Source organism: Ochotona curzoniae, unplaced genomic scaffold, assembly GCF_017591425.1.
Source record: "Ochotona curzoniae isolate NIBS_2020 unplaced genomic scaffold, NIBS_Ocur_1.0 contig_1014, whole genome shotgun sequence".
Lineage (NCBI taxonomy): Eukaryota > Metazoa > Chordata > Mammalia > Lagomorpha > Ochotonidae > Ochotona > Ochotona curzoniae.
Window position 1 is genome coordinate 51612060 of NW_024464920.1, and position 23314 is coordinate 51635373.

At 57.3% G+C, this 23314-nt stretch overlaps 1 protein-coding gene across 3 annotated transcripts in view; it reads left to right on the forward strand.

Moving 5' to 3' along the window:
* TBC1D22A (TBC1 domain family member 22A) overlaps window positions 1–23314 on the forward strand; it is a 232975-nt gene that overhangs the window by 58463 nt on the left and 151198 nt on the right. For all 3 annotated transcript variants that reach the window (XM_040987550.1, XM_040987565.1, XM_040987561.1), the window contains one exon: window positions 18884–18954. In XM_040987550.1, coding sequence (XP_040843484.1) covers window positions 18884–18954 — 71 coding nt within the window. The remainder of the gene's footprint in view (window positions 1–18883; window positions 18955–23314) is intronic.

Here is a 23314-nt window from a genome sequence, read left to right on the forward strand (position 1 = left end):
CCAAAGCTTTGGGCTGTCCTCGACTGCTTTCCCAGACCACAGGCAGGGAGCTGGTTGGGAAGCGGGGCTGCTGGGATTAGAACCGGCGCCCATATGGGATCCCGGGCATGCAAGGCGAGGTCCTTAACCACTGCGCCATCGTGCCAGTCCCAAAGGAGCCAGTTCTAATCCTGGCCACCCCGCTTCCCATCCAGCTCCCTACTTGTGGCCTGGGAAAGCAGCTGAGGACGGCCTAAAGCCTTGGGACCCTGCACCCGTGTGGGAGATTGGGGGAGGCTTTTGGTTTTGGGTCAGCTCAGCTCTGGTCATTGAGACCGATTGCAGAGTGAATCATTGGATGGAAGATCTTCCTCTCTGTCTCTCCTCCTCTCTGTATATCCGTGTTTGCAATAAAAATAAATCTTAAAAAAAGGTGCCCATTCCCTTGCGCTGGTTGGTCTGTATGCCCTGGCCCTGTGATTGCCTGTACCCTCTGCCTGGGACCGGGGAATCCCCCTGCCACACCAGGCCAGGGCTTACTGAATGGTGCTTAGAGCGCTGGTTGGACACACAGTGTCCCCTAAATGCCGGCTTCCTGACACTTAGTCCCTCTCAGTGGAGCTGCTTTTGGGACCCTGTTACAGCCCTGGAGGGATCTGTGTGACCCTGTGTGCCCGATGACTGCGTGTGGTGCTGGCACAGGCCTTTCTAAAAAGGGAGTGGCTCCCCCTCTGCTTGGCAGAGGGTCTTCTGGCCATGCTGTTTGCCCTTGCAGTCCTTGGCACCAGTTAACATTTAGGCTAATTTTTCCAACCTGGATGTGTGTGACTGCATGCTTTGCGTCCTTCCCTGCATTTCCCGCTGAGCACAGCGTGTTTCTGGACACGCCTGCGTCGGTGGCCTCCCACGTTCACAGCCTCCTGGGCGCGTCCCCTCTCTGCGTCCCTTGGAGAATTCCCACTTTCAGAGCTGTGTGACATGTGCAGATGACAGGCTCAGGCCGAGTCCAGCAGCCGAGCCCCTTCTGTGCTGTGTGAGTTCCCCATCAGAGTGGGCCAGCACTGGGGACAGTGGGCTGGGAGTGGCGGAACTTCCCACGGTGCGGTGTTGGCCTTTGCTGCTTGACCCCTGCCGTTTATCTCCCGTTCAGGAGGACACTCTGGGGTCCTTGTCATTTGCTGCCTCTTAGGTCTCCTCACGCAGCTTATTGTTGAAGCTTACTTGTTTATGTCATTTTGAAAATGTCCTTGTGACCTGACAGCCTGGCCGTGGCTGGTGGGTTCCTTTCCGGTGCAGCAGCGTGGCCGGCGACGGCACACGGGTGCCTTCTGGCTTTGGGTCCCGGAGGTCTGGCATTCGTGCCTTCATCTTTCCTCTGTCGTTGCTGTCCCCGCCCTCATTCAGCTCCAGCCAGTCTCCTTGTCTCCCTGGTTCCCTAAGAGCAGGAGACCAACTGGGATGTGGCTCTCGCTTCCAGTCGGCCGGCTCCCCGTGGCTTCCAGGGCAAAGATCAGACTCTTGGAATTTCATAGCTTTCATAATCAGATGCCTAATTACTCCTTCATCCTTCTGTTCTCTCCAGATGTGGGGACCTGCTGATCCTGGACTGCCGCAGACTCGTGAATAGCGACTGTTACAATAGACACTAAAGCTGGTGTAGTTGGATCACACAGTGGATGACTGTTAGTGAGGAGGAGCTGTTAGTGTGGGAACTACAGGTCGTCAGAGTGGGCTTCCATGCGGTGTGGCCCCAGGGCCGCCAGGAAGCCTCTGGCCGCTGTGGCCAGGTACCCCGGGCTGTGCTGGGCCTCTGGCCGCTGTGGCCGTGCCCCGGGCTGTGCTGGGCCTCTGGCCGCTTTGGCCGTGCCCCGGGCTGTGCTGGGCCTCTGGCCGCTCTGGCCGTGCCCCGGGCTGTGCTGGCCTAGCCCTGCTGTCTTGCTGTAGTGATTGCTGCCCTGCTGTGTCTGCTTTGAGAGACAGGTCATGTGGTCACTGTCCCTGTGGGTGACCTGCTCACGGTCATGGTACCTTGTCTTGTGTCTTGGTAGAATTTTGCTCAGCAGATGTTCTCCAGCCCCTTGGTACCCAGCGAGAAGGAGGAGGGTAAGCAGGAGGTGAGGAGTCTCAGTGTCCTCAAAGGGCGACTGACTCAGTGGGGCCCAGAGACGGAGCTCATGCTGTGCGTGCGTGTGAATGTGTGTGGACTGCATGGGGTCCTCCCACAGAGCCCGGGGGCTCCAGTGTCCCCATCCTGAGGTAGCTGTGCACTGCTGAGTAAAGCACTTGGGCAGAAGGTGCTCTGGGTGGAAGCCATCTGGTGCTGCTAGGCCACGCACTCAGGTAGTCAATAGGCCTGCCTTGGCTGTGGGGGCTGGACCAGCAGGAGGATGGGTCATGGGGGTGCTGGGCTTTGGGGCGTGGACCAGCAGGGATGGGCCATGGAGGTTGGGCCAGCAGGTATGGACCAGCAGGGGGCTGGGCTGGCAGGGGGGTATGCCAGCAGGGAGGTGTGCCAGCAGGGGGCTGGGCCGTGGGGGATGGGCCATGGGGGTGCTGGGCCATGGGGGCTGGGCCAGTGGGGGATGGGCCAGCAGTGGGGCAGGGCTGTGGCCAGTTCTGACTGTCCTGTGCTAGCATTATCTTGCTGCCCTCTGAGCTTTGCCTCTGCTGCACACGGGAGCTCACAGGCAGGGCCCGTGCGACGGTGGCGCTGTGCCTCTCTGATTGCACTGCGTACTTAGCGGACATGTTAGCTGAGCTGAGCACTGACAAGGCTGTCTGCAGGTCTCCTTGTGCCCACTTCCTGCCTGGTGGACTCCTTAGGAGGAAGGTGGGCAGAGCAGCCAGTCCTTCAGCGTGCCCGGGACAGCTCCTCTGCCATGCCTGCCCGTGCTCTGCCTGCCCAAGGGCCGCCCGGCTGGCTACGGGGTGGGTGTGAGCAGCCAGGTGGAGTGCGTGAGAGGCAGGCTCTGAACCACGCACAGCTACGCAGCCTCTGTGTGGCTGGCCTGTTGATACTTACCCTTTGGGGCGTCAGAACAATTGTACTCGCCGAGGCCAAGCTTGTTATTGACTGCCTGTTAAGAACTGGAGTAAGCTGGCTCCAGGAAGTGCTGACCTCGGGGAGAGTGGCGGGCAGAACCTTGCTGTGTGTGTGTGTGTGTGTGTGTGTGAGAGAGAGAGAGAGAGAGAGAGAGATGTATGAATGTGTCTGAATTCTGACAGAGGAAGTCAGGGGGTCTATCTTCAAATAGATTCCTACTGGGACCCCCCCTTCCCCCAAAGGCAAAAAGCGTACCTCAGGCTTCTAATTTGTTGACAGGATGTAAGTTTTCAACATGAAATAGCAGTAGCCTTTCCTTTAATTAAATGCCACGCAGCATTGTCTGTGGGATCAATGGGATCGAGGGAAGGAACGGTGTAATTAGACCTTGAAGTGACTAACAAATGACTGGGCTTCCTCTCGGGTGGGCTGCAGGGCTGGTTACAGGGTGTGGAGTTGATGTGCTCGGGTGGGCTGCAGGGCTGGTTACGGGGTGCGGAGTCTTGTGGGTGGAGGGCTGGTTACGGGGTGCGGAGTCTTGTGGGTGGAGGGCTGGTTATGGGGTGCGGCATCATGGTGGAGGGCTGGTTACGGGGTGCGGAGTCTTGTGGGTGGAGGGCTGGTTACGGGGTGCGGAGTCTTGTGGGTGGAGGGCTGGTTATGGGGTGCGGCATCATGGTGGAGGGCTGGTTACGGGGTGCGGAGTCTTGTGGGTGGAGGGCTGGTTACGGGGTGCGGCATCATGGTAGAGGGCTGGTTACGGGGTGCGGCATCATGGTGGAGGGCTGGTTCGGGGTGCGGAGTCTTGTGGGTGGAGGGCTGGTTACGGGGTGCGGCATCATGGTGGAGGGCTGGTTCGGGGTGCGGAGTCTTGTGGGTGGAGGGCTGGTTACGGGGTGCGGCATCATGGTGGAGGGCTGGTTCGGGGTGCGGCATCATGGTAGAGGGCTGGTTCGGGGTGCGGAGTCTTGTGGGTGGAGGGCTGGTTACGGGGTGCGGAGTCTTGTGGGTGGAGGGCTGGTTCGGGGTGCGGCATCATGGTGGAGGGCTGGTTCGGGGTGCCGAGTTGCTGAACTTGGCGGCTTCTCTTCCGTTAAAAGGCCGTGGCTCCCCTGGTGTTCTGGATCTTGGTTTCGTGTTCATCAGCTTTTCTTTCTTTCTTTTTTTTTTTTTTTAAAGATTTATTTATTTTTATTGCAAAGTCAGATATACAGAGAGGAGGAGAGACAGAAAGGAAGATCTTCGGTCTGATGATTCACTCCCCAAGTGAGCCACAATGGCCGGTGCTGAGCCAATCCGAAGCCACGAGCCAGGAACCTCTTCTGGGTCTCCCACGCGGGTGCAGGGTCCCAAGGCTTTGGGCCGTCCTTGACTGCTTTCCCAGGCCACAGGCAGGGAGCTGGACGGGAAGCGGAGCTGCCAGGATTAGAACTTGCGCCCATATGGGATCTTGGTGCGCTCAAGGTGAGGACTTTAGCCGCTAGGCCACGGTGCCAGGCCCCTGCTCATCAGTTTTAACTGAGGCTCTTCAAGGCAGAGCCCCTCTCCGGGCCCCTGAGGTGCCAGGCGGGAGAACAGTTTTTATATTTCAGGCCCTGGGCAGGTGGGCACAGAGCACACCTGGCAGCCAGGGTGCCTTGGAGTGGAGCCGAGGCAGCTTCAAAGCCTAGGAATTCACTGCGGCAGTGAAGGGGCAGGCTCAAACCAGCCCATGCTCTTAACCGCCTAGATCCTGTATTTTAGCATATAGACACAGTGCTGGGTTCTCTTCCTGTGTGTTTGCATGTTGGAGAAGTCCCTTGGCCAGGCTGCGACTGTTTTAGACACGGCCCGGGTAGCAGCGGCAGGCTCGTTCCTGGGAAGCCCACCTGTTGCATGGCCTTTGGCCTGGTTTCTTGCCTGGTGAAGGCCGAGGTGTCCCGAGTTCTTGTGACGGCGTGGGGCCCTTGTGAGGGACCTCAGGTCGCCGTTGGCCTGTGCTGTAGCCCGAGTGAGTTTGCTCATGTCTGCTCTCATCTGGCCCTTCTGCACTCTGAAGCCTTGGGGCTCCTGAGGTCTCTCGTTGCTCCCTGCTGTCTAGGGAACCCCTCTAGATCAGATCTGTCCTTGCCTTGCAGGACTGTCTGCCTGCATCGGTTCTGACCCGGAAGCCACGAGGCGTGGGCCCTCCTCATGGTGCTTCCCGCCACGCAAGTCCTGTTGCCCTCATCCACCTTTCCGAGAAGGAGGTGGGTTACAAATGCCTTTCTAAAACTCCTTGTTCAAGACTGTTTTCTGAGTGTCAGTCTCAGATGGATGAGACGGTTCTGTGGCTTGCCGCCTGTTTGCAGAATTGTGCCGTCGGCCGCCCAGGAAGTGTGGGGACAGCCCGTCCTCACCATGGCACTGCCTTCCCTCAGTGTGGCTTCAGCGTCTCTGGGGTCTCTTAGAAGCAGGAACGCGCAGCCTGTGCCCTTCAGAGCCTGCTTTGTTGGCAGGGCTCCTCCGTGTTGCAGTGTGGGGCACCAGTCTTTTCCTGGCCAGATGAGGTTCCCAGTGTGAATCTGCTGTGCTTATCCACCCAGTCATGTGCCGGGCTTTGCAGCATCCCTGTGATTTGGCCCCTATGGGTCATCTTTGTAAATATTCCTGGGCAATGTTTATGCAGACAGCTCTTGGTTTCTCTTGGGTGCACCTACGATGGGATTGCTGTCCTGTGTGTCTGTCGTGGAGGAGCTGCAGGTGGCCCTGCACAGGCCCGGTCCTCCCATGACCTGAACAGGAGCCTGCCTGCTGTGGCTTCGTTGAGCTGCTTAGACTTGCTGCTTGGCTTCCAGGTGTCTTGTTTGAAGTGTTGCCTGTTCCTGCCCTCTGCCCACTTCTGGTCGTGGTACTTATTGTCATTACTGTTATTACTGATATCCGGGACTCCTGGCAGGACTGTCCTCTTGCTCAGGCTGGTCACCTTGAGGACCAGTGGGGAGGCTCGTGGCCCGTGCCACTTGCTGCGTGCGAGTGTGTTTCTGGGAGAGCTGAGAGGGCCCGTGCTCCGTGGTGCAGCCTATGCGGAGGCCATCTTGGACAGGCATGCCCTGCCCTGGTGGGGCGTCCTCCTGCCAGGCCCGAGTCCCTCCTCTGCTGGAGAGGGCAGTGGGCCACGTGGCAGAGGCCAGACCTCCACAGTCTGCTTGCCAGAGCTGGGCTAGGCAGAGTATGGACCTGCACCGGTTGCACGGAAGAGCAGCTCTGGAACTTCCCAGGTGGAGGGGCTGAGAAGTGAGGCCCCACTGCCAGGTGGGCCGGAAGTCATCTCATGTTGCTGCTTGTATGTTCATCTCATGTTGCTGCTTGTATGCTCATCTCATGTTGCTGCTTGTATGCTCATCTCATGTTGCTGCCAGAGCGGCTTGTATGTAAACAAGCCTTGCCTTTCTCACCGAGTGTGCTATTCACTGGGGTCAATTATGAACAAGAAATAGAAAGAGCTGTGATGCATGAAGCTATTACAGCAAGCAAAATCAAGCAAAACAAGCCGGCGGTGCTAAGTCACAAAGCCCCGAGCACCTGTGGGATCACAGGGGCCTTCTCATCTCCGTACGCCACGGCTGCGGGCCGGCCTCGCTGCCCCTGGGGAGGCTGCTGCGGGCCGGCCTCGCTGCCCCTGGGGAAGGCCGCTGTGGGCCGGCCTCGCTGCCCCTGGGGAGGGCTGCTGCGGGCCGGCCTCGCTGCTCCTGGGGAGGGCTGCTGCGGGCAGGCAGGAGTCCTGGGCACTGCTTCACAGGAACAAGTGGGCAGACACATTCCCCAGCTGTTGCTTCTCTCCAGTCGCCCCAGTGTGTGGGCAGCGACCTGCTTGGTCCCTGGGACCACAGCCTCCGGGAGGAGAGGAGCGACCCTCACCTCTCTCTCATTAAAAACCATTATATTTTTACTTATTTTTGCCTGTTTGAAAGGTATAAAGAGAGATATACCCTTCACTTTTTCATTCCCCAAGTGCCCATAATAGCTGGGGCCAAAGCCAGGAGCCACAAACATCCAGATCTGTCAGATGAGTGGACAAGACTGAGCCTCTGAACCATCATCTCCCCCCCAGGTGTGCATCAGCAGGAACTGCCCCCCCCAGGTGTGCGTCAGCAGGACCTGCCCCCCCAGGTGTGCGTCAGCAGGACCTGCCCCCCCAGGTGTGCGTCAGCAGGACCTGCCCCCCCAGGTGTGCGTCAGCAGGACCTGCCCCTCCCAGGTGTGCGTCAGAAGGAACTGCTATCCTGCCTTCCCCCAGATGTGCGTCAGCAGGTGGCTGACCAGGAAGTGGAGCTGGGATAGGGGGTGAAAGTGGCACCCAGGATCAATTAGCTACCTAGTCTGACGCCTGCCCCTTGCCCTATGCTGGCCATACTGGGCCTGTGTAAGGAACCCATACTGTGTTCATAAAATAAGGGCGGAGCCCATCCCGCCAGAAACTCTGAGTGTGGCTGATCCTGGCAGGGTGGGCATCTGACCACGTGGCCTGGATGAACTGCTTAGTCTGACGCCTGCCCCTTGCCCTGTGCTGGCCATACTGGGCCTGTGTAAGGAACCCATACTGTGTTCATAAAATAAGGGCGGAGCCCATCCCGCCAGAAACTCTGAGTGTGGCTGATCCTGGCAGGGTGGGCACCTGACCACGTGGCCTGGATGAACTGCTTAGTCTGACGCCTGCCCCTTGCCCTGTGCTGGCCATACTGGGCCTGTGTAAGGAACCCATACTGTGTTCACAGACTAAGGATGGGAGCCCATCCCGCCAGGAACTCTGAGTGTGGCACCTGACCACGTGGCCTGGATGAGCTGGCTGTTGTAGTGGGAGTTCCTGAGCGGCTCCGGGATGGTCGTCAGACACTGTTGCTTGTCTGCAGCCAGCAGTCCTTGTGTGTGGCCTTACAAGGAAGGAGCCTGCTCCCCTTCCGACCGCCTACTCAGGCTCTTCTCCTGGGCCTCCTCCCCTAGCCTGGACGCCTGCCACCCTGACTCTGCCCGTGGCTCAGGCACCCCCCCTTGCCCCTCTTACACTAGTAGCCACACGCTGCCTGGAGGAAGGCTTCTAGAAGAATGAAAAAGTTGTGAGTACTCCACAAGCTATTTTGAGAGACTGTGTTATATTACTTATAGCCACGAAGGGCCACCGAGCCTGGAATCCTATAGCTGTGTAGAATTGAACACCCTTGCCTGCAGCCCAGCCAGAGCCTTCTGCCTTAGGCTGGGGGAGGCACATGGCCACAAACTGCTCCTGCCTCTCAGGCTCCAAGGTCCTGCAGGGAAGCCCCTCCGGAAGGCTTGTGGCGTGAGATGCGCGACCCAGAGCAGCCGTTCCCTTCCTGGCTGGGTCTGCAGAGAAGCCTTTTCCAAGGAGGACACGGGTGTCTGGGGTTTGCTGTGGGTCCCTGGGCCCAGCAACCGTCTCCACTGACATGGTTGTACCCAGAAGTGACTCAGGGCGTAAAGGATAAAAACCACTACTTGGGGCTTGGTGCAATAGCCTAGTGGCTAAAGTACTCGTCTTGCATGTGCTGGGATCTCATATGGGTACGAGTTCGTGTCCCAGCTGCTCCACTTCCCATCCAGCTTCCTGCTTGTGGCCTGGGAGAGCAACAGAAGATGTGTTAAGGCCTTGGGACTCTGCACCCATGTGGGAGACCCAGAAGAAGCTCCTGGCTTCTGGCTTTGGATTGGCTCAGCTCCAGCCATTGTGGCCACTTGGGGAGTGAACCAGCAGATGGAAGACCTTTCTCTCTATAAATTTGTCTTTCCAATAAAAAAAAAACCCACTATTTGGATTGATAGGTAGTGGGTCAGTTAGCTTTCTGTACTTTTGGCTAAAACAACTGAGCGGGGCTTCTTGCAAAGAAGGTTGATTCTGGCATACGTTCCGGAAGCTCATAGTTCAGAATTAGGTGGCTCCGTTGGTTTCGAGTCTGGTGGTGGCGAGACTGGTGTGGAAGAGGGGTCACGTGGTAAGCTGGGAAGCAGAGGACCAGGAAGCCCACCTGGTGCCCACAGACTCCTCGGGGGGAGACCGCCCTGGCTCACCCTCTGGGCAGCCCGGTCCGATGGTGCCCCACTCCTTTACCCATCAGCCCTTAGAGTTAATCCGTCAGCTGTTAACACATCAGTAGGAGTCTTGTCGCACTCACAGCATAGGCACTTGGCTGCTTCCAGCTGAGAACAGCACAAGTTGTTTGTTCTGTCTGAATTCACGGGTGGTGAGAAGGTAACCTGCTCCCGGCGATGGTTTGGGGACTTTCACGAGAGAAGAGCTATTTCTTGCAGAGTGTTGTGGGTGGCCACAAGCTGGATCCAAGTCCATGCTGGTTCCAGGACGGTGCCTAGCCTACGTGTGGCCCGCCCCTTGGGTGTTGGCTGTGGAGTTAACCAGGCTGTAGGAGGCTGCTGGGGGCTGGCCCCCCTTCTGGCTGTCCTGAGTCTCATGACCGGAGTGCTCGCCGAGTTCCGCTGCTTGCACTGTGGCTCAGCAAGCCTGGCAGTGCCGTCTAACTCGGGGTTCCTCCTCACAGAAGCCACATTGGGTCGTGAGCCTGAAAGGACCTTTGCCTATACCTGTGGCCCTCTGCTGTCCACACTGGCCGCCTAGCACCTGGGCGTGTGAATCGAGCAGGCCAGGGTGGCACCCCGCCTTGGGCTTCTAGGCCAGAGCTCCCTGCCTGTGTCCTGAGCGTGTGTGGACACAGCTGCCTCCAGAGGCCTTGCCTGTGGGCCCTGGTCACAGAGCCAGCTCTTCATTTTGAGGACACCTTTTTGGTGTGAACTGGAGACAGCAGTCCCCTGCAGCTCCCTCCTTGCTGTACCTCACGGCTCCTCCTGGCTGTTCCTGTGCATTTCCAAAGAATCTGCCGCTTGGCAGGCCCCGCTGCCTCTCCCCTTCCTTCCCTCCAGGGCGCTGTGTCTGTCTGGTGTGACGGGGACTTGCTGTGTGGGCTGCTGTCATTGCTGTGGCGTGTCCTGGGACCACAGGCCTCTGTGTGTGTAACCTCTTGTCTGAGGCACTGATGGCGGCTGCTGCATGCTGGGAGACATCCTCCCGCATGAGGCCCGCACGCAGCACTTCCAGGGTGGGGCCACCACGGCCCTGTGTCCCCACTGGCAGTGCCCTCTGAGGGCATCTGCCCTCGCGCCCCACCTTCTGACTGCTTGATGTGGCAGTCTCTGCAGCCGTCCTCCTCGGCTCTCACGCTTGCTTCTAGCATTTTCCCTGCATCGCCCTGCGGACGCTTGGCTTCGAGAAGCCCCTCCAGGGTGGCGTCTGGGCCGTTGTTGCTGCCTCTTCACTGGAGAGTCCGCCTCTCCTCCGGGCCTCTGCTGCGTGTGCTGCTCCCTCAGCGCCTGGGAGCCAAGGGCACTTGTGCCAGCTCTCCTCACGCCCGGAGGAGGCCCTTGAGGGAGCCTGGTGACCAGCTTTTCCAGGAGGCTGGTCTATGGTGCTGCGGGTCAGCGTGTTCGCACGTGGGTGCAGTCACACGTGTGGTGTGGGTCGTTGTGTTCGTGTGTGGGTGTGGTCCTGGTGTGGTGTGGGTCAGCGTGTTCACATGTGGGAGTGGACACGGTGTGTGGTGTGGGTCGTTGTGTTCGTGTGTGGGTGCGGTCACGGTGCGTGGTGGGGGTTGTCATGACCATGCTTGGGTGTGCCACCTCTTCAGCCCCCGTGGGGCTCACGGCCGTGGGGCTCCCGAGTGCTGGTCAGCTGTGTAATGTCTCGGGGGAAATTACGGAGTACAGCCTCACTGGGCATGTGAGCGTGGGATTGTGAGCTTGGTGGTGTTTTCATAAAACTGTTTTGAAGTTTCATTTTTCAGAAAGCAAATCTGGTGTTGTTGAGGAAAGAAATGTTCCTTGTCTCTCATTTATTTTCTGCTTATCTCAGGGTTTCTTACACTGTAGCTTTGTCTCTTGAGAGTCTGGCTGTGTCCCCGTGGGATCTCACAGATGCGGGAGAGCGGGCTGTGTGCTGTGCTGCTGCGCCCAGGGCCGCAGGAGGCGGAGTCATTCCGGCAGGGAGTGGGGGACTTCGGGGCAGGGTGCCGGCGTCTGGGGAGGGGCTGCTGCTGTACCCCCGCCGCTCCTTCTGCCCTCGCCCCTCCCAAGGCAAGGGTGAGAATGGTGAAACCACGGAGAAGCCAAGTTCATTTCTGAGTATAAGGGCCTGGGCAGCTGAAGGGAAGCAGAAAGGTATGTCATACAAATGCTGATTGTAAGAAAGTGGTTTGGCTTACATGAACGCTCTGCGTGTGCGGTATAAAAAATTGTACATGAATTTCAGAACGTTTTGTGCTGAAACAAGCTTCCCTTATTTTTGTTGGAGATTTTATTTCTTTGTATCCTCCTTCTGTGTGTTGACTTGGAAGCAGCCTTGGTGGGGGAGACGAAAGCCGGGAGCCCAGAGCTCCACCTGCTTGTCCAAAGGTGTGGCGTGGACCTGCGCTCTCGGTCTGTCCTTCCCTGCTCTCCTGGGCCCACGAGCGAGGAGCTGGGTTGGAAGTTGGTCTGCAGGACTCTCAGTGGGTGAGGGTCGTGACCTGCCTGGTAGACCTCCACTCTGGCCTTGTCTTGTAATTTCATTTTCCTCCAGACTCTTTGAGGAACTCTTCGGATTTTATCAGAAGAAGTAGACTTCTAGATGGAGTTTTGTTAGAGACAAAGAGGGCTGCTTGCTGGTGACAGAACAGTTCATTCAGTGCATGGATGAGTTCCAAGTGCGTGTGGACTAACAGCACAGCTTCCCCAGAAACAAACAGGTGACAGGTTGCAACACTCTCTCCAGGTGACAGAGCAGGTGAATTAAAAAGTCAGCCGAGAGTGGAAGCATGTTAATAACATAGCCAACCAGCCAGATGTCACCGAGGTACAGGTCACCGTGCTGGGTGACCAGCCAGATGTCACCGAGGTACAGGTCACCGTGCTGGGTGACCAGCCGGATGTCACTGAGGTACAGGTCACCGTACTGGGTGACCAGCCGACCAGCTGGATGTCACTGAGGTACAGGTCACCAAGCCCACTGACAACACGTATCTTCCTGCCAAGGACGTAAGGCACTAGCAGCAAATGGAACCTAGAGTGTACCAGAACAAGACGCAGTGTGCATCATAGAGAGGAAATAACACGAAGTTCTGACCAGATGTTTTAAATTATAAAGTAACTTGGAAATTGATGGGTATACTTTTTTTTTTCTGAAGGAAGGCTTATAGCAACTGAGAGCTGATTGATAGCTGCGTAGAGCAGACATGTATGCTGCCTGACTCACGAGCTGATCCCTACTTGTCATCCCTGGCCTGTGTAATCTGTCTTCGATGGGTATACGTCTGAGTTACCTGGATCAGGGAAATGACGGCAAAGTGGCTGGCATCCTTCACTGCACCTGAAGGATTGCAACACAGATATCAAATGTTGTGCGAGGTGACTTTGTAAAAGCAGTATTTAGAATAAAGTTCATACCTTTAAATGCCTTAAAAGAGAAAAAGTGCTTCAACTCAGTGATTGGAGCTTCTGTGTTTATAAACCAGGAGAGAAGGGCAGGAGTGTCCGTGAGGCGCAGGTCCGTAAACGGGGCTGGAGAGACGGCACTCGCTAAACCGCGCTCGGACAAGTTACTTACTGGATTGAGAGGCGGAGAGCGGCCAGCGGCTGCGAGCCGTGCGCTTTGCCCTCGCTCCTGGGTAGCTGCAGCAGCTGGGCTGGGCCAGGAGCTGGAGACGCAGGCCCTGGGCAGGAACCCAGCCACCAGCCCCTTCCCCGCTGCCTTCGCTGCCAGCCTTTGGTGTTGGTGTTTAGTCAGGCTGACCAGCAGAGTGCTGGAGAAGAACAGCAGAGAAGCAGTAGCAGAGATGGAAGAGGAGCGGTCACTGCAGATGGCTCAAAACGTGAAAAGATAAGAAGGGGAGCAGCTTCATGCTGATGAATTCTAGAGTTACGCAAAGTGTGCGTTCTCCTTGAAGGACACAAATTAATAAGACTGGTAGAAACATGGGCCCGGCATAGTAGCGTAGTGGTTAAAGTCCTTACCTTGAACGCGCTGGGATCCCGTATGGGTGCCAGTTCTAATCCCGGTGACTCCACTCCAGCTCAGCTCCAGCCATTGCAGCTGCTTGGGGAATGAATCAATGGATGGAAGACCTTCCTCTCTGTCTCTCCTTCTCTCTGTATTTCTGCCTTTTCAATAAAAATAAATAAATCTTAAAAAAAAAAAAGAAACATAAGGGCTGGGCTAGCACAGTGGCACAGCAGGCTAACCTTCCACCCACAAGCACCAGCATCCCGATGGTTTGTATCCCAGCTGCTGCCTTTTCCATCCGGTTCTCTGCGTCCACCCTGGAAGGCAGTTGAGGATGGCTCAGGTCTTTGGGTCTCTGCACTCATGTGCTGACCTGGAAGAAGCAGCTCCTGGCTCAACTCAGCTAGTGTGATGAACCAGCAGACGGAAAATCTTTGTTTCTGTCTAAATCTGCCTTTCCTAATAAAAGCAATTCAGTCTTTAAAAAAATTTAAAAATGCAGAAACATAAAGTTAGTACTCCTGTGTTGATTGAAAAAATTAAATTTGTAGTAAAACAAAAAGCCAGCAAGCCATGACAAATGAAGGCCGGATAGCTTTGTTGGTGACCTCCGCCAGATGCTGCGAGATGACAGCTCTCCAGCAGCCATTGCAGAGAGGAGCGGAGCTGGCATTCCTGCCTGCCCTTCTCAGGTCTCCTCATTGCTACTAAAGCCCCGGAAAACCAGGCCAGGATCCTTTATGGACACTCATGCACAAGTTCAAGTTTCTTTTGCATCAGAATAAGTTTACCTTTTAACTTCTCCTTTTTCCCTGTGGGCCTTTTGAATTGCCTTGCTCTCTGAAGGCACAGGGAACTCACTCTTCCTCAGCCCATGGGTATTAACTGGTGAAGGGAGTGTGCTCTTGTGGTCAGCAGCCAGGACAGCAGCCCTGTCTGAAGGGCCGCCGCAGGAGCAGTGGTGTGGGACTGGATCCCGCGAGAAGGACACGCGTGAGGTGGCCTTGTTAGGTGCCCAGATCGCACACAGAGGTGGCTCCTGGGCTGTGGCATGGGGAGGGATGGAGCCACTGTGAGCCTGGCTTCCTTGCTGGGTTCTGGGGGCTGAAGGAAAATATGTACGTGCAGGCGACAGAAGGGCAGTGTTGTGTTGAGAGCCCTCAGCAGCTGCAGAGGCCCCACGCGGCCCTGGCCTGAACCCTGCTCTGCTCAGGCGTGGGATGCGATTCCACGAGTGAAGACACCAGCAAGTGCCCAAATTGGGCAAGTTCAGCACTATGGGAACCGGGGCTGGAGTGCAGCGCCTGCTGGGCCGAGTGGACCAACCCCAGCATTCTGGAAACCGGGGGTGGAGTGCAGTGCCTGCTGGGCCGAGTGGACCAGCCCCAGCACTGCGGGAACCGGGGGTGGAGTGCAGCGCCTGCTGGGCCGAGTGGACCAGCCCCAGTGCTCTGGGAACCGGGGGTGGAGAGCTGAAGAACTCAAGAGGTTATGGAAGAAGGATTTCCTTGACTCACGGCCACTGTCTCCGAGGCAGGACACCTGTCTTTTCAACACGGAAGTAGCACGTGTTGAAGTGCGGCGTGGGTTCTGGGCCAGATGGGGAGCTGGCTGCTGAAGCAGCCCCGTGGGGCGTCATAAAGCTATTGAAGGAGTTTGGTGTACACTTTGCGGAAGATACAAGATGGCTGGCGTGCACCTGATAATCTGTTCAGTCCACAGCATTGTCATCGTCACAGAGTTGCCGATGGAAGCCACAATGATGTGCATATGCAGCTTGCTGGAATGGCCACTGTCCCAGCGACTGGCAGTTCCAGGTTTTGTCCAGGATGTGGAGCAGGTGGGAGTTTCAGATGTCGCTGGTGAGAAGTGACAAATGGTCCATGTGCTTGAAGGACATGGTGACAGGTGCTCGTGAAGGTCATGGTGCCTGTGGCCCAACAGGTGCCCCGTGTGTCCACTGAGGAGGAAAGGCTTCCAAACGGGCCCAGACCAGGCAGCTTTCCATTGCGAGTCAGGTGTGTGCGCATGAGAAATGCAGAAACAAAGACTGCCCCTCCCGGGTGCAGTGTGCGCTGCTGCGACCTGACTCAGCTGGCCCAGCCACGTTCTGAGCTCAGGAGGACTCCTGGGAGGACGTGCTGCGTGCACCGCTAGCGTGAATGGCAGTAACAGGTCAAGTCGGTCGGCCGTGACGGACAGCGGAAGGTGGCGGCGAACGCCAAGGCCTGCTCTGACGGGCTTGGACATGTCTGACAGCCTGTTGGGGTTGCATGAGTGCTTGTGTTGTGTCTGAGTGATACTTGTGTTGTGTGTAAGCTGTACTTCACTGTGCATCAGTTCACAGTTCTGTTAAAAACAGTACATGGCCTGTATCCTTCCGCTCCCCTCCCCACCCGAACTAGCCTCTGAAAGGGAGCAGGAAGGAGCTGAGCTGTCATTTTCCAGCCTTTCCCTTGGACCAAGGTAGTGTCTCAGAGCGGGTAGGCCGCGGAGCCTGGGCCCTGACCTCCGGACCCCACGTCCTCCCAGCACATGGGCCTGCAGGCTCCATGGAGGGAAGTGAGCGTGGGCTGCGATGTCAGGAGGCCGACTTGGCTCCAGCAGGATGTGGCCGCAGCAGGGAGGTGTTGGGGTGTGAGAGGTCAGAGTCCCAGGCACACCCAGCCGCCCTGTGGCTTGTGGGTGGGTGTGCAGGGAAGGGCGGTTCTGTACGTGTGCTGCACACCCTGTGTGGCCCCTGCATGCACTGAGTGGGCGTAGGCACATGATGTGCAGGGGCTTCCTCGCCAACAGGCGTTCTGTGTTTGAGGTTTTGTTGCTGTGCCTTCGTTCTGATGACCATCCTCCTTCACGCCTGGGTGAATGTTTCTGAAGAGATGTTGTCCCGGGTGAAGCTGTTCCAAGGGTCCGGCCAGGCCTGAAACGTAGGCCTGCGTCTGTGAGCCCCAGACCTGAGCACTCTGCACACTTTAGCTGGCTAACTTTGGACTTACAGATTTTGTTTAGATTACCTGACTCTCTGTATGTTTATTGGCCATTTTCAGTTTCTCTTCTAAGAATCTTCCATTTTTCCAGGGATTGTTCCCTCAGGGTTCATTTCTCAGTTCTCACCTAGTGCCGAGCTCCCGGGCAGCCCAGGGCGCTCCTCAGTTGGCTATGTCCGTCCTGGAGGTCATCCATGTGCATGTGTGTGGTACGGGTGCATCCTGTTACTCTGTGTCTACAGCTGCCATCCTTCCTTCTGCTGACGGGCAAGAGTGGTGGCGCGTGCCCGCCTCGGGCTGGGCCGGCTCTCTGCCTGGATTTGTGCTGCTGCCCAGCTCTGGGCCCCACCCCTTCCCGCTGGCTTCCTGTTCCGGCTCTGGTTGAGTGCTGCGTGGTCGCTGTGGTCCTCGCATCTAGCACTGCTGTCCAAAGAGCAAGAAGCCTTCCAGGAGTCAGCCGGGGTCCCAGGCCAGGCTGGAGTTTGCTTGCCTTTGGAGTCCAGGGGGAGGCCCAGCCCCTGCCCTGAGGACCCCAGGGCTGCCGGAGTTCTTCTGGAAGGGTGGTGGGGCAGAAGGCCAGCCCAGGTGGTCCTCAGGACGGCCCTGTAGGTCCTCTGTGTCAGCCTCGCTGATGCTGAGCCATTCCTCCACTCTGGCTGTGTTAGAGGGATGGTGTTTTCAGCATGCTGTCATAGGTGAAGTTTGTGTTAGTTTGTTTCGGGATGGGGTTGAGGTGGTGGGACACGTGTGATGCTGTGGGTCCACAGCTCCCGGGTGAGCCCCGTGCAGAAGGCATGTTTTGGACGGCAGGACTACAGCCTTCATTAACAGAACATGTTCTGAGGGCCCCGCAGTACACACGGCAGCCCCCAGTGGAGCCCGCAGTATTTGGGGCAGTCCCCTGTGGGCCCCGCAGTGCGCGCGGCTCCCTGTGGACTGGGCAGTATGCGGGGCAGTCCCCTGTGGGCCCCGCAGTACACGTGACAGTCCCCCATTGGCTGCGCAGTGTGCGTGGCAGCCCCCCATTGGCTGCGCAGTGTGCGTGGCAGCCCCCTTTGGACCCCAAAGTTTCTACAGGTTCACCCTGTCTGATGCCGTAACTCCAAGAGTTTGGAATTTCTGTTTCTGCCGGTGAGAAGGAAGCTCCAGACAACATGGCGGCTGAGTGTCTGGGGTTTCGAGCACAGTGACAAAGCCCGCGCATGCAGCGGGGGAGGCCGTGCCCGTGGCTGCTCGCCACCGCGTGGACGGTGCTGACATAGCGGCTCTCTGCTCTCCACCTGCTCGGGCGGAGGCCTCGGCTCTCCTGGGAGTGCCGTGCAGGCTTTGCCAGGCCACTGTCCAATTACTCTGCACTTACTTTGCTTGGACTTTAGTAATTGGAGAAAGATTACATGTCAGGACTTTGTATTTTGTTGATTATATTACTAAAGTCTCCTCTTTAATCATTTCTTTTATTCCTAGTATTAATCATTAGCTCCAAGCTGTTAGGAGAACCTTACGATGAATTCCTAATGCAGAAGAAAGAGATTGCTTGTGTTTCAGTGGGGGTGGATGAGTGTGGCTGCCTCTTGAGGGAGGGATAAATTCTCCCATCACTCGGGGCGTGAGCAGACTCTGCTGCCTCCCTGCGTGTCCTTCCCCCCCCCTCCCCTGCTGCCCTTGACTTTTGACACCTGTCAGTGTCTGCCAATGAGTTGGCACCTTGCTGTGGCCTGCCCTGAAGCTTATGGTTGACCTTGGTGTGTCCGACGTGACCACACCGTTACTTAACGCAGCGCGAAGGCCAACTTGGCTGCATGAAACAATCTCTTAACAAAATCAGTACCGAGAAAACTGCTTCCTGAAGGTGCTTTAAGTAAATGTTGAGGGTCAAACAGGGAAGGGGGGGAAGAAAGGTCAGAGGGAGGGAGGGAGACTGAAGTGGCGGTGAAGGTGGGAGGTAGTGCTGGGCTGAAGGGCCCGTGGCTGTCTGAGGGAGGAGGGGCGTGCCTGGCCACGTGTGGCTTCCACAGGCTGTTTCAGCATGTGTGCTCAGCTCTGTTGGAGTGCAGTGTCCACACTTTTTCTGTCATTGCTGTCTGTTAGGTTCCTTCTGGTTCTGTGTGTGGGTTTCCTGCCAGTGGTGACACTGGGGACCGGGTGAGAGCCCTGGGGGGCTGTGTGAGAGCCCTGGGGGCATGTGAGAGCCCTGGGGGGCTGTGTGAGAGCCCTGGGGGCATGTGAGAGCCCTGGGGGGCTGTGTGAGAGCCCTGGGGGCATGTGAGAGCCCTGGGGGGCTGTGTGAGAGCCCTGGGGGGCTGTGAGAGCTCTGGGGGGCCGTGTGAGAGCCCTTGGGGGCTGTGAGAGCTCTGGGGGGCCGTGTGAGAGCCCTGGGGGGCTGTGAGAGCACTGGGGGGGGCCATGTGAGAGCACTGGGGGGCTGTGAGAGCCCTGGGGGGCCGTGTGAGAGCACTGGAGGGCTGTGTGAGAAGGTGGGGGGGGGCTGTGAGAGCCCTGGGGGGCCGTGTGAGAGCCCTGGGGTCTGTGTGAGAGCCCTGGGGGGCCATGTGAGAGCCCTGGGGGGCTGTGTGAGAAGGTGGGGGGGGCTGTGAGAGCTCTGGGGGGCTGTGAGAGCTCTGGGGGGCTGTGTGAGAGCACTGGGGGGCTGTGTGAGAGCACTGGGGGGCTGTGTGAGAGCACTGGGGGGCTGTGTGAGAAGGTGGAGGGGCTGTGAGAGCCCTGGGGGGCCGTGTGAGAGCCCTGGGGGGCTGTGAGAGCTCTGGGGGGCTGTGTGAGAGCACTGGGGGGCTGTGTGAGAGCACTGGGAAGTTTGCATTTTGTAAACTGCATTTTCTCTTCTCTCCCTTCTGTCAACAGAGGAATTACGGAAGTTGAGCTGGTCTGGAATTCCGAAGCAGGTTCGCCCCATTACCTGGAAGCTTCTTTCTGTAAGTGTCTGCACCTGTCTCCCCCGGCCTGGGTGTGCCGTCCTTGGCCCAGGCGTCTGTCCTGGCTCTCGGACACATGTGTTCTACGCATTCTTGTTTACTGTGCTGAGTTTCAAGCTTGGTTTGACAAGGCTGACAGTAAATGTGGATAAACGGTAATCCAAGGCAGCTGTGTTCTTGTCTAATTGTATTATTTTTAGATGTGTGTTTGTTTTCTTGTACTTCAAAGGCAGAACGAGACAGAGAAAGAGAACGAGAGAGGGAAGACGGGTTCAGGCATCTACTGACGCATTTCCCGCAGTGTCTGGACAGCGGGTCTAACAGAAGCTGGGAACTCCAAGTGGGTGGCCTGTGTGGGTTCCCCACGCGGTGTTAGAGACCCACGCTCACGCGTCGTCTCCCGCCTGGGTCGGGAGCTGAGCCGCCAGTGCCAGGTCCAGCACGTCGCCAACTGCCTTCGCTGCTTTGGTCTATTCAAAACAAAAACTCCTTGCACTGTGTTCAGACCTACGCTGTAGGAAGCTTGAGCGCAGAGGAGGGCTTCAAAGCTGAGGAGTGGAAGCAGCGGCCGTGATTCCCGCGTGTGGAAGGCACGCCGTGCACTGACCCGTGTTTAGTGTTTAGTGTTAGTGTAGTCTCACTTCTGCGAGGCAGGTGGCGCCCCGGTGCCCTGCTCTCACGCTCACTTTTCTGGGAGCCTGGGGGCCGAGTTGGGGTGGGCACCAAATCCTCGCATGCTGGAGTGGCCGGCGTGGGGTGCAGGCCTGGCTGGTGGGGGCGGAGGGTCCGGTGCTGTCGGATGTCTTTCTTCTCTTCCCCTTCCGTTGTTTTTGGAGCCGAGTCAATAGGGAACTCTGAGTGTCTATTCTAAATTGGGTCTGACTTTCAGTGTTTAAAAAAACTCTCTGGCTAATGAGCCTAATCAATTTGCAGCTTACTACCTCATAATCCTAAATGCAGATGCAGCTCTGAACGGTGAATATTTATCGATTAAATATTCTTTTGCAATTAAAATCAGACCTGCTGTGGTTGCTTATATTTTTGCTTTGTGGTTTTTGTTTCTTCATTTTTAAGCATGTCCATTTTTCCAAACATCCTTGAACACGGGTCCCTGGCTTTTCGGGGTGATCTGCAGGGAGGTTGGATGGTGCCCCCCATTGGGGTGTGCGTGTCTGGGCAGGATGGCTCAGTGAAGTGTAGAGTTCCATGTCTGCAGGTGGTGCTGCTGCCTCAGTAGGTGCTGCACAGCGACACCCCCGGCTCTCGGGGCCTTGGGCTGCTGTGGGCAGAGAGACGGTGGACGACGACAGAGGGACTCCTGCTTGTGGCCGTGTGGACCCTGAGGGTACCTCGGAAAGTGGGGGGCCTTGATGAGGGGCTTCATGCTGTTCTTAGGAGCGATCGAGTTCTTGCAGAGTGAACTGTCAGAGTGAGTCCCCTCTAGGACACTCGGCCCTGTGTGTGTGCAGTGCTGCAGCCGGAAGCCACGCCAGTGCGGCTGCCTCGGAGGCTGAGCTCAGCAGCCTCGTTCGCTGTGGACGTCTGACCTCAGGCATCCTGTCACGGTCACAGGAAGTGACCGGTGCATATTGGCATTGCCAGTGAGAGACATCCTCATTTGCCCATCAGTCTGAACTGACCTGCTGGGAATAGGTCAGGGCTGCAGACCCGCGGGGGGCGGGGCAGGCTAGGGCAAGCACTTGCTTTTGCTGTCCAGGGAATGAGTGTGAGCAAGGGAAACCCAGGGGTGTGGGCTCACCTTGAGGGCCAGGTCAGTCTCCTAGGAGAGGAAGCGTTGCGTCTGAGGCCGTAGAGGGTGGGGAAGGAGGATGTGCAGGCTCAAGGGGCAGAGAAGAAAGTGGACGTTCTGGACCCTCTTTGGGCTGGAATTAACAAATGGCACTCAGCAAAGCTGTCTTCCAAGGTGGCGGCTCGGGGCGTTGAGGAAGGGGCCTACCAGTGTGGTACAAGCTTAGGAGGATGCCAGGCAGCACCCCTAGGGCGACCATGACATCCTAGCGGTGGGGTCGGGGGTCCTCTGGGGTAGGCCAGTGAGAGATTGCAGATCTGGAGGGCAGTGGGGTGGGGCAGCATGAGCGACGCTGGGAGTGAGTGTCCGTGCCGGCCCAGGCAGGGCGTGATGGGGGCCCGGGGCAGCTCTGCACAGGTCACCACACCCACACGTGGCTCTGCTGTGTCTGGAAGGGCTGATGTGCGCAGTGGTGGGCTGTGTTTCTAGAAGAGGAAAGCCTTGGCACGTGGCTCATTGGCTCAGTCATTCACGTAGTCTATATTTTTAGCATGTTCTGTGTTTCAGGCACTGTGTCTGGGACTGGAAACTAGCAGGAAGGGCTACTCCCACCCTTACCTCCTTCTGGTCTGCAGGGTGGCAGGGAACACGCCTACCGTGTCTACCGTCCCTGCAGGCCAAGCCTGGGGGTAATGGGAGAGGTGGCCTCAGTATCTTCCTCAGGAGCCCCCATTCGCCGCCTGCCCTGCGTGGTCCTTGTTTTGTGCAGGACCCTGTGTGAGGTCACACACTGGTGTGGCCTGTGTGGGCCGAGTGTGCACTGCACGAGTGTGAGCAGGTTACTCGTTTACCCACTAGCTTCTGGCTGATGTCCTGTGCAGCAGAAACTGGGCTGGTCCGTCGGCTCTTGGCAAAGGATTGTGTTTGGGATGGGGAATCTGGGGAAGGTGAGGGAGGGAAGCCGATGCCAGACTGAGGAGGGGAGGCAGCGACTCCGCAGCGAACAGGGGCTTCTGGGCTCTTGTCGGGCCCCAAGCAGCGGTCCATCTTGACCTGCTGCAACATGTGCATATAGCCTCAAGGGGCGTGGATGAACACCCCCTGCCCGGGGCAGGGTGTGGACGGCCCTCCATGGGGCGGAGGGGTACTCCCAGGCAGGCATGGTTGTGGTCAGAAGGGCCAGAGCCTCCTTTCTCACCCTCCTGTCCTTGTCGCTTGTGTCGGCATCTCTGACCGGGCACGCTGCCTGAGCCAGTTTCCTGTAGCTGAGGTTGGAAAGGAGAGTCAGTGTGCTGCTCTCTCTCCTCTGGCCCACAGGTGCCTCTTACGTGTCTGCTCTCAGCCTTTGTAAGAGCTGGGTCACGGGGATGTGTGGAGATGGCGGGGGAGACCCAGCTGCAGTTCAAGGCTGTAGGATGCAGAGGAGACTCCCGCAGGAGGGCTGGCTTCTCAGTGCCAGGTGTCACCTCACTTGCTCTGCCCGCTGGGAGCCCCCATAGACCCTGCTGACTGGGCTCCCATTTGAAAGAAGTGCATTCAGATCCCAGGGAGGGCAGAGAGCTCCTGCCCTGAGGCTGGGGCAGCCTGGGCACTGGGCATGTGGCAGTCCTGGCCAAGCTTGCTCTTCTGTTTGGGTTTCCCTAAGTATCACCTGGGGAGCTCAGGGAAGGCTGGCTTGTGGGTGCCAGGGGTTGGAGCACACTGCCCAAGCGGAAGGCACCCGATGTGCATGGTCCCTGGAGGCCTTGTGGCTCTGCCTGTGAAGGCAGCTAGCCCCCAAAAGCCATGCCCGTTGGGCTTGAGGTGCCTGAGCCAGCAGGTCCAGGACAGGGCGTTGTCAGCATGCTGTCCCAGGGCTCAACAAGCGGGAGGTTGACAGTCCTTACAGGACCTCAAGGTGGAGAGTTACCCAGAGAACAGCAAAAATTGCTTGTCTGCCGAGCTTGGAAGGGCGAACAGCCAGAACTGTACTTGTTTCCAGGCCTGGCCCTGGTGTGTGTGTCTGTGGCCTGTGGTGAGCATGGGGCTGGTGTGGACAGCTTTGCTCCTGATGTGTGGAGACCTTGTTGAGCAAGCAGGGGAGATGGGTGCCGTGGGTCATGCTTCTGCAGCCAGTCCTGTAGGGAGGGCCGGAGCGTCTGGGACGCTAGTGCTGAGAGTGATGTCTTTAGCTCTGCTTCTGGTTACTTCAGAAACGTGGGACCAAAACTAATTACCAGCTAGCATTTGCACTAGTGAGTGAGGTCCCCGTGTCATCTCCGCGCTTGTGGAGGCACGAGGGAGGGACAGTTTAGATAGAAGTATATGCATGCATTGTTTTACATTTATGATTAGTGTTTTTATAGCATGCTAATACAGCAATTAAGTTTTCTGTAGTTCTGTCATTTAAAATTCATTGCATACTTGAATATCTTTCATTTGCATAATTTCCAGTCTTGCTTAATTATCAGAAGGCTTCAACTTGTGTGTGCATTTTCCTTTAGGAATGGGACTGTCAGGAGTGTGTGGGGGTTTTATTGCCTGTGTTCCAATCATGACACTCTTGCCTTACAGAATTTGTGTCTTGGTAAGTTGAGGTAAAGTCTGGGTTCTGCCGGGTGTTTCTGAGAG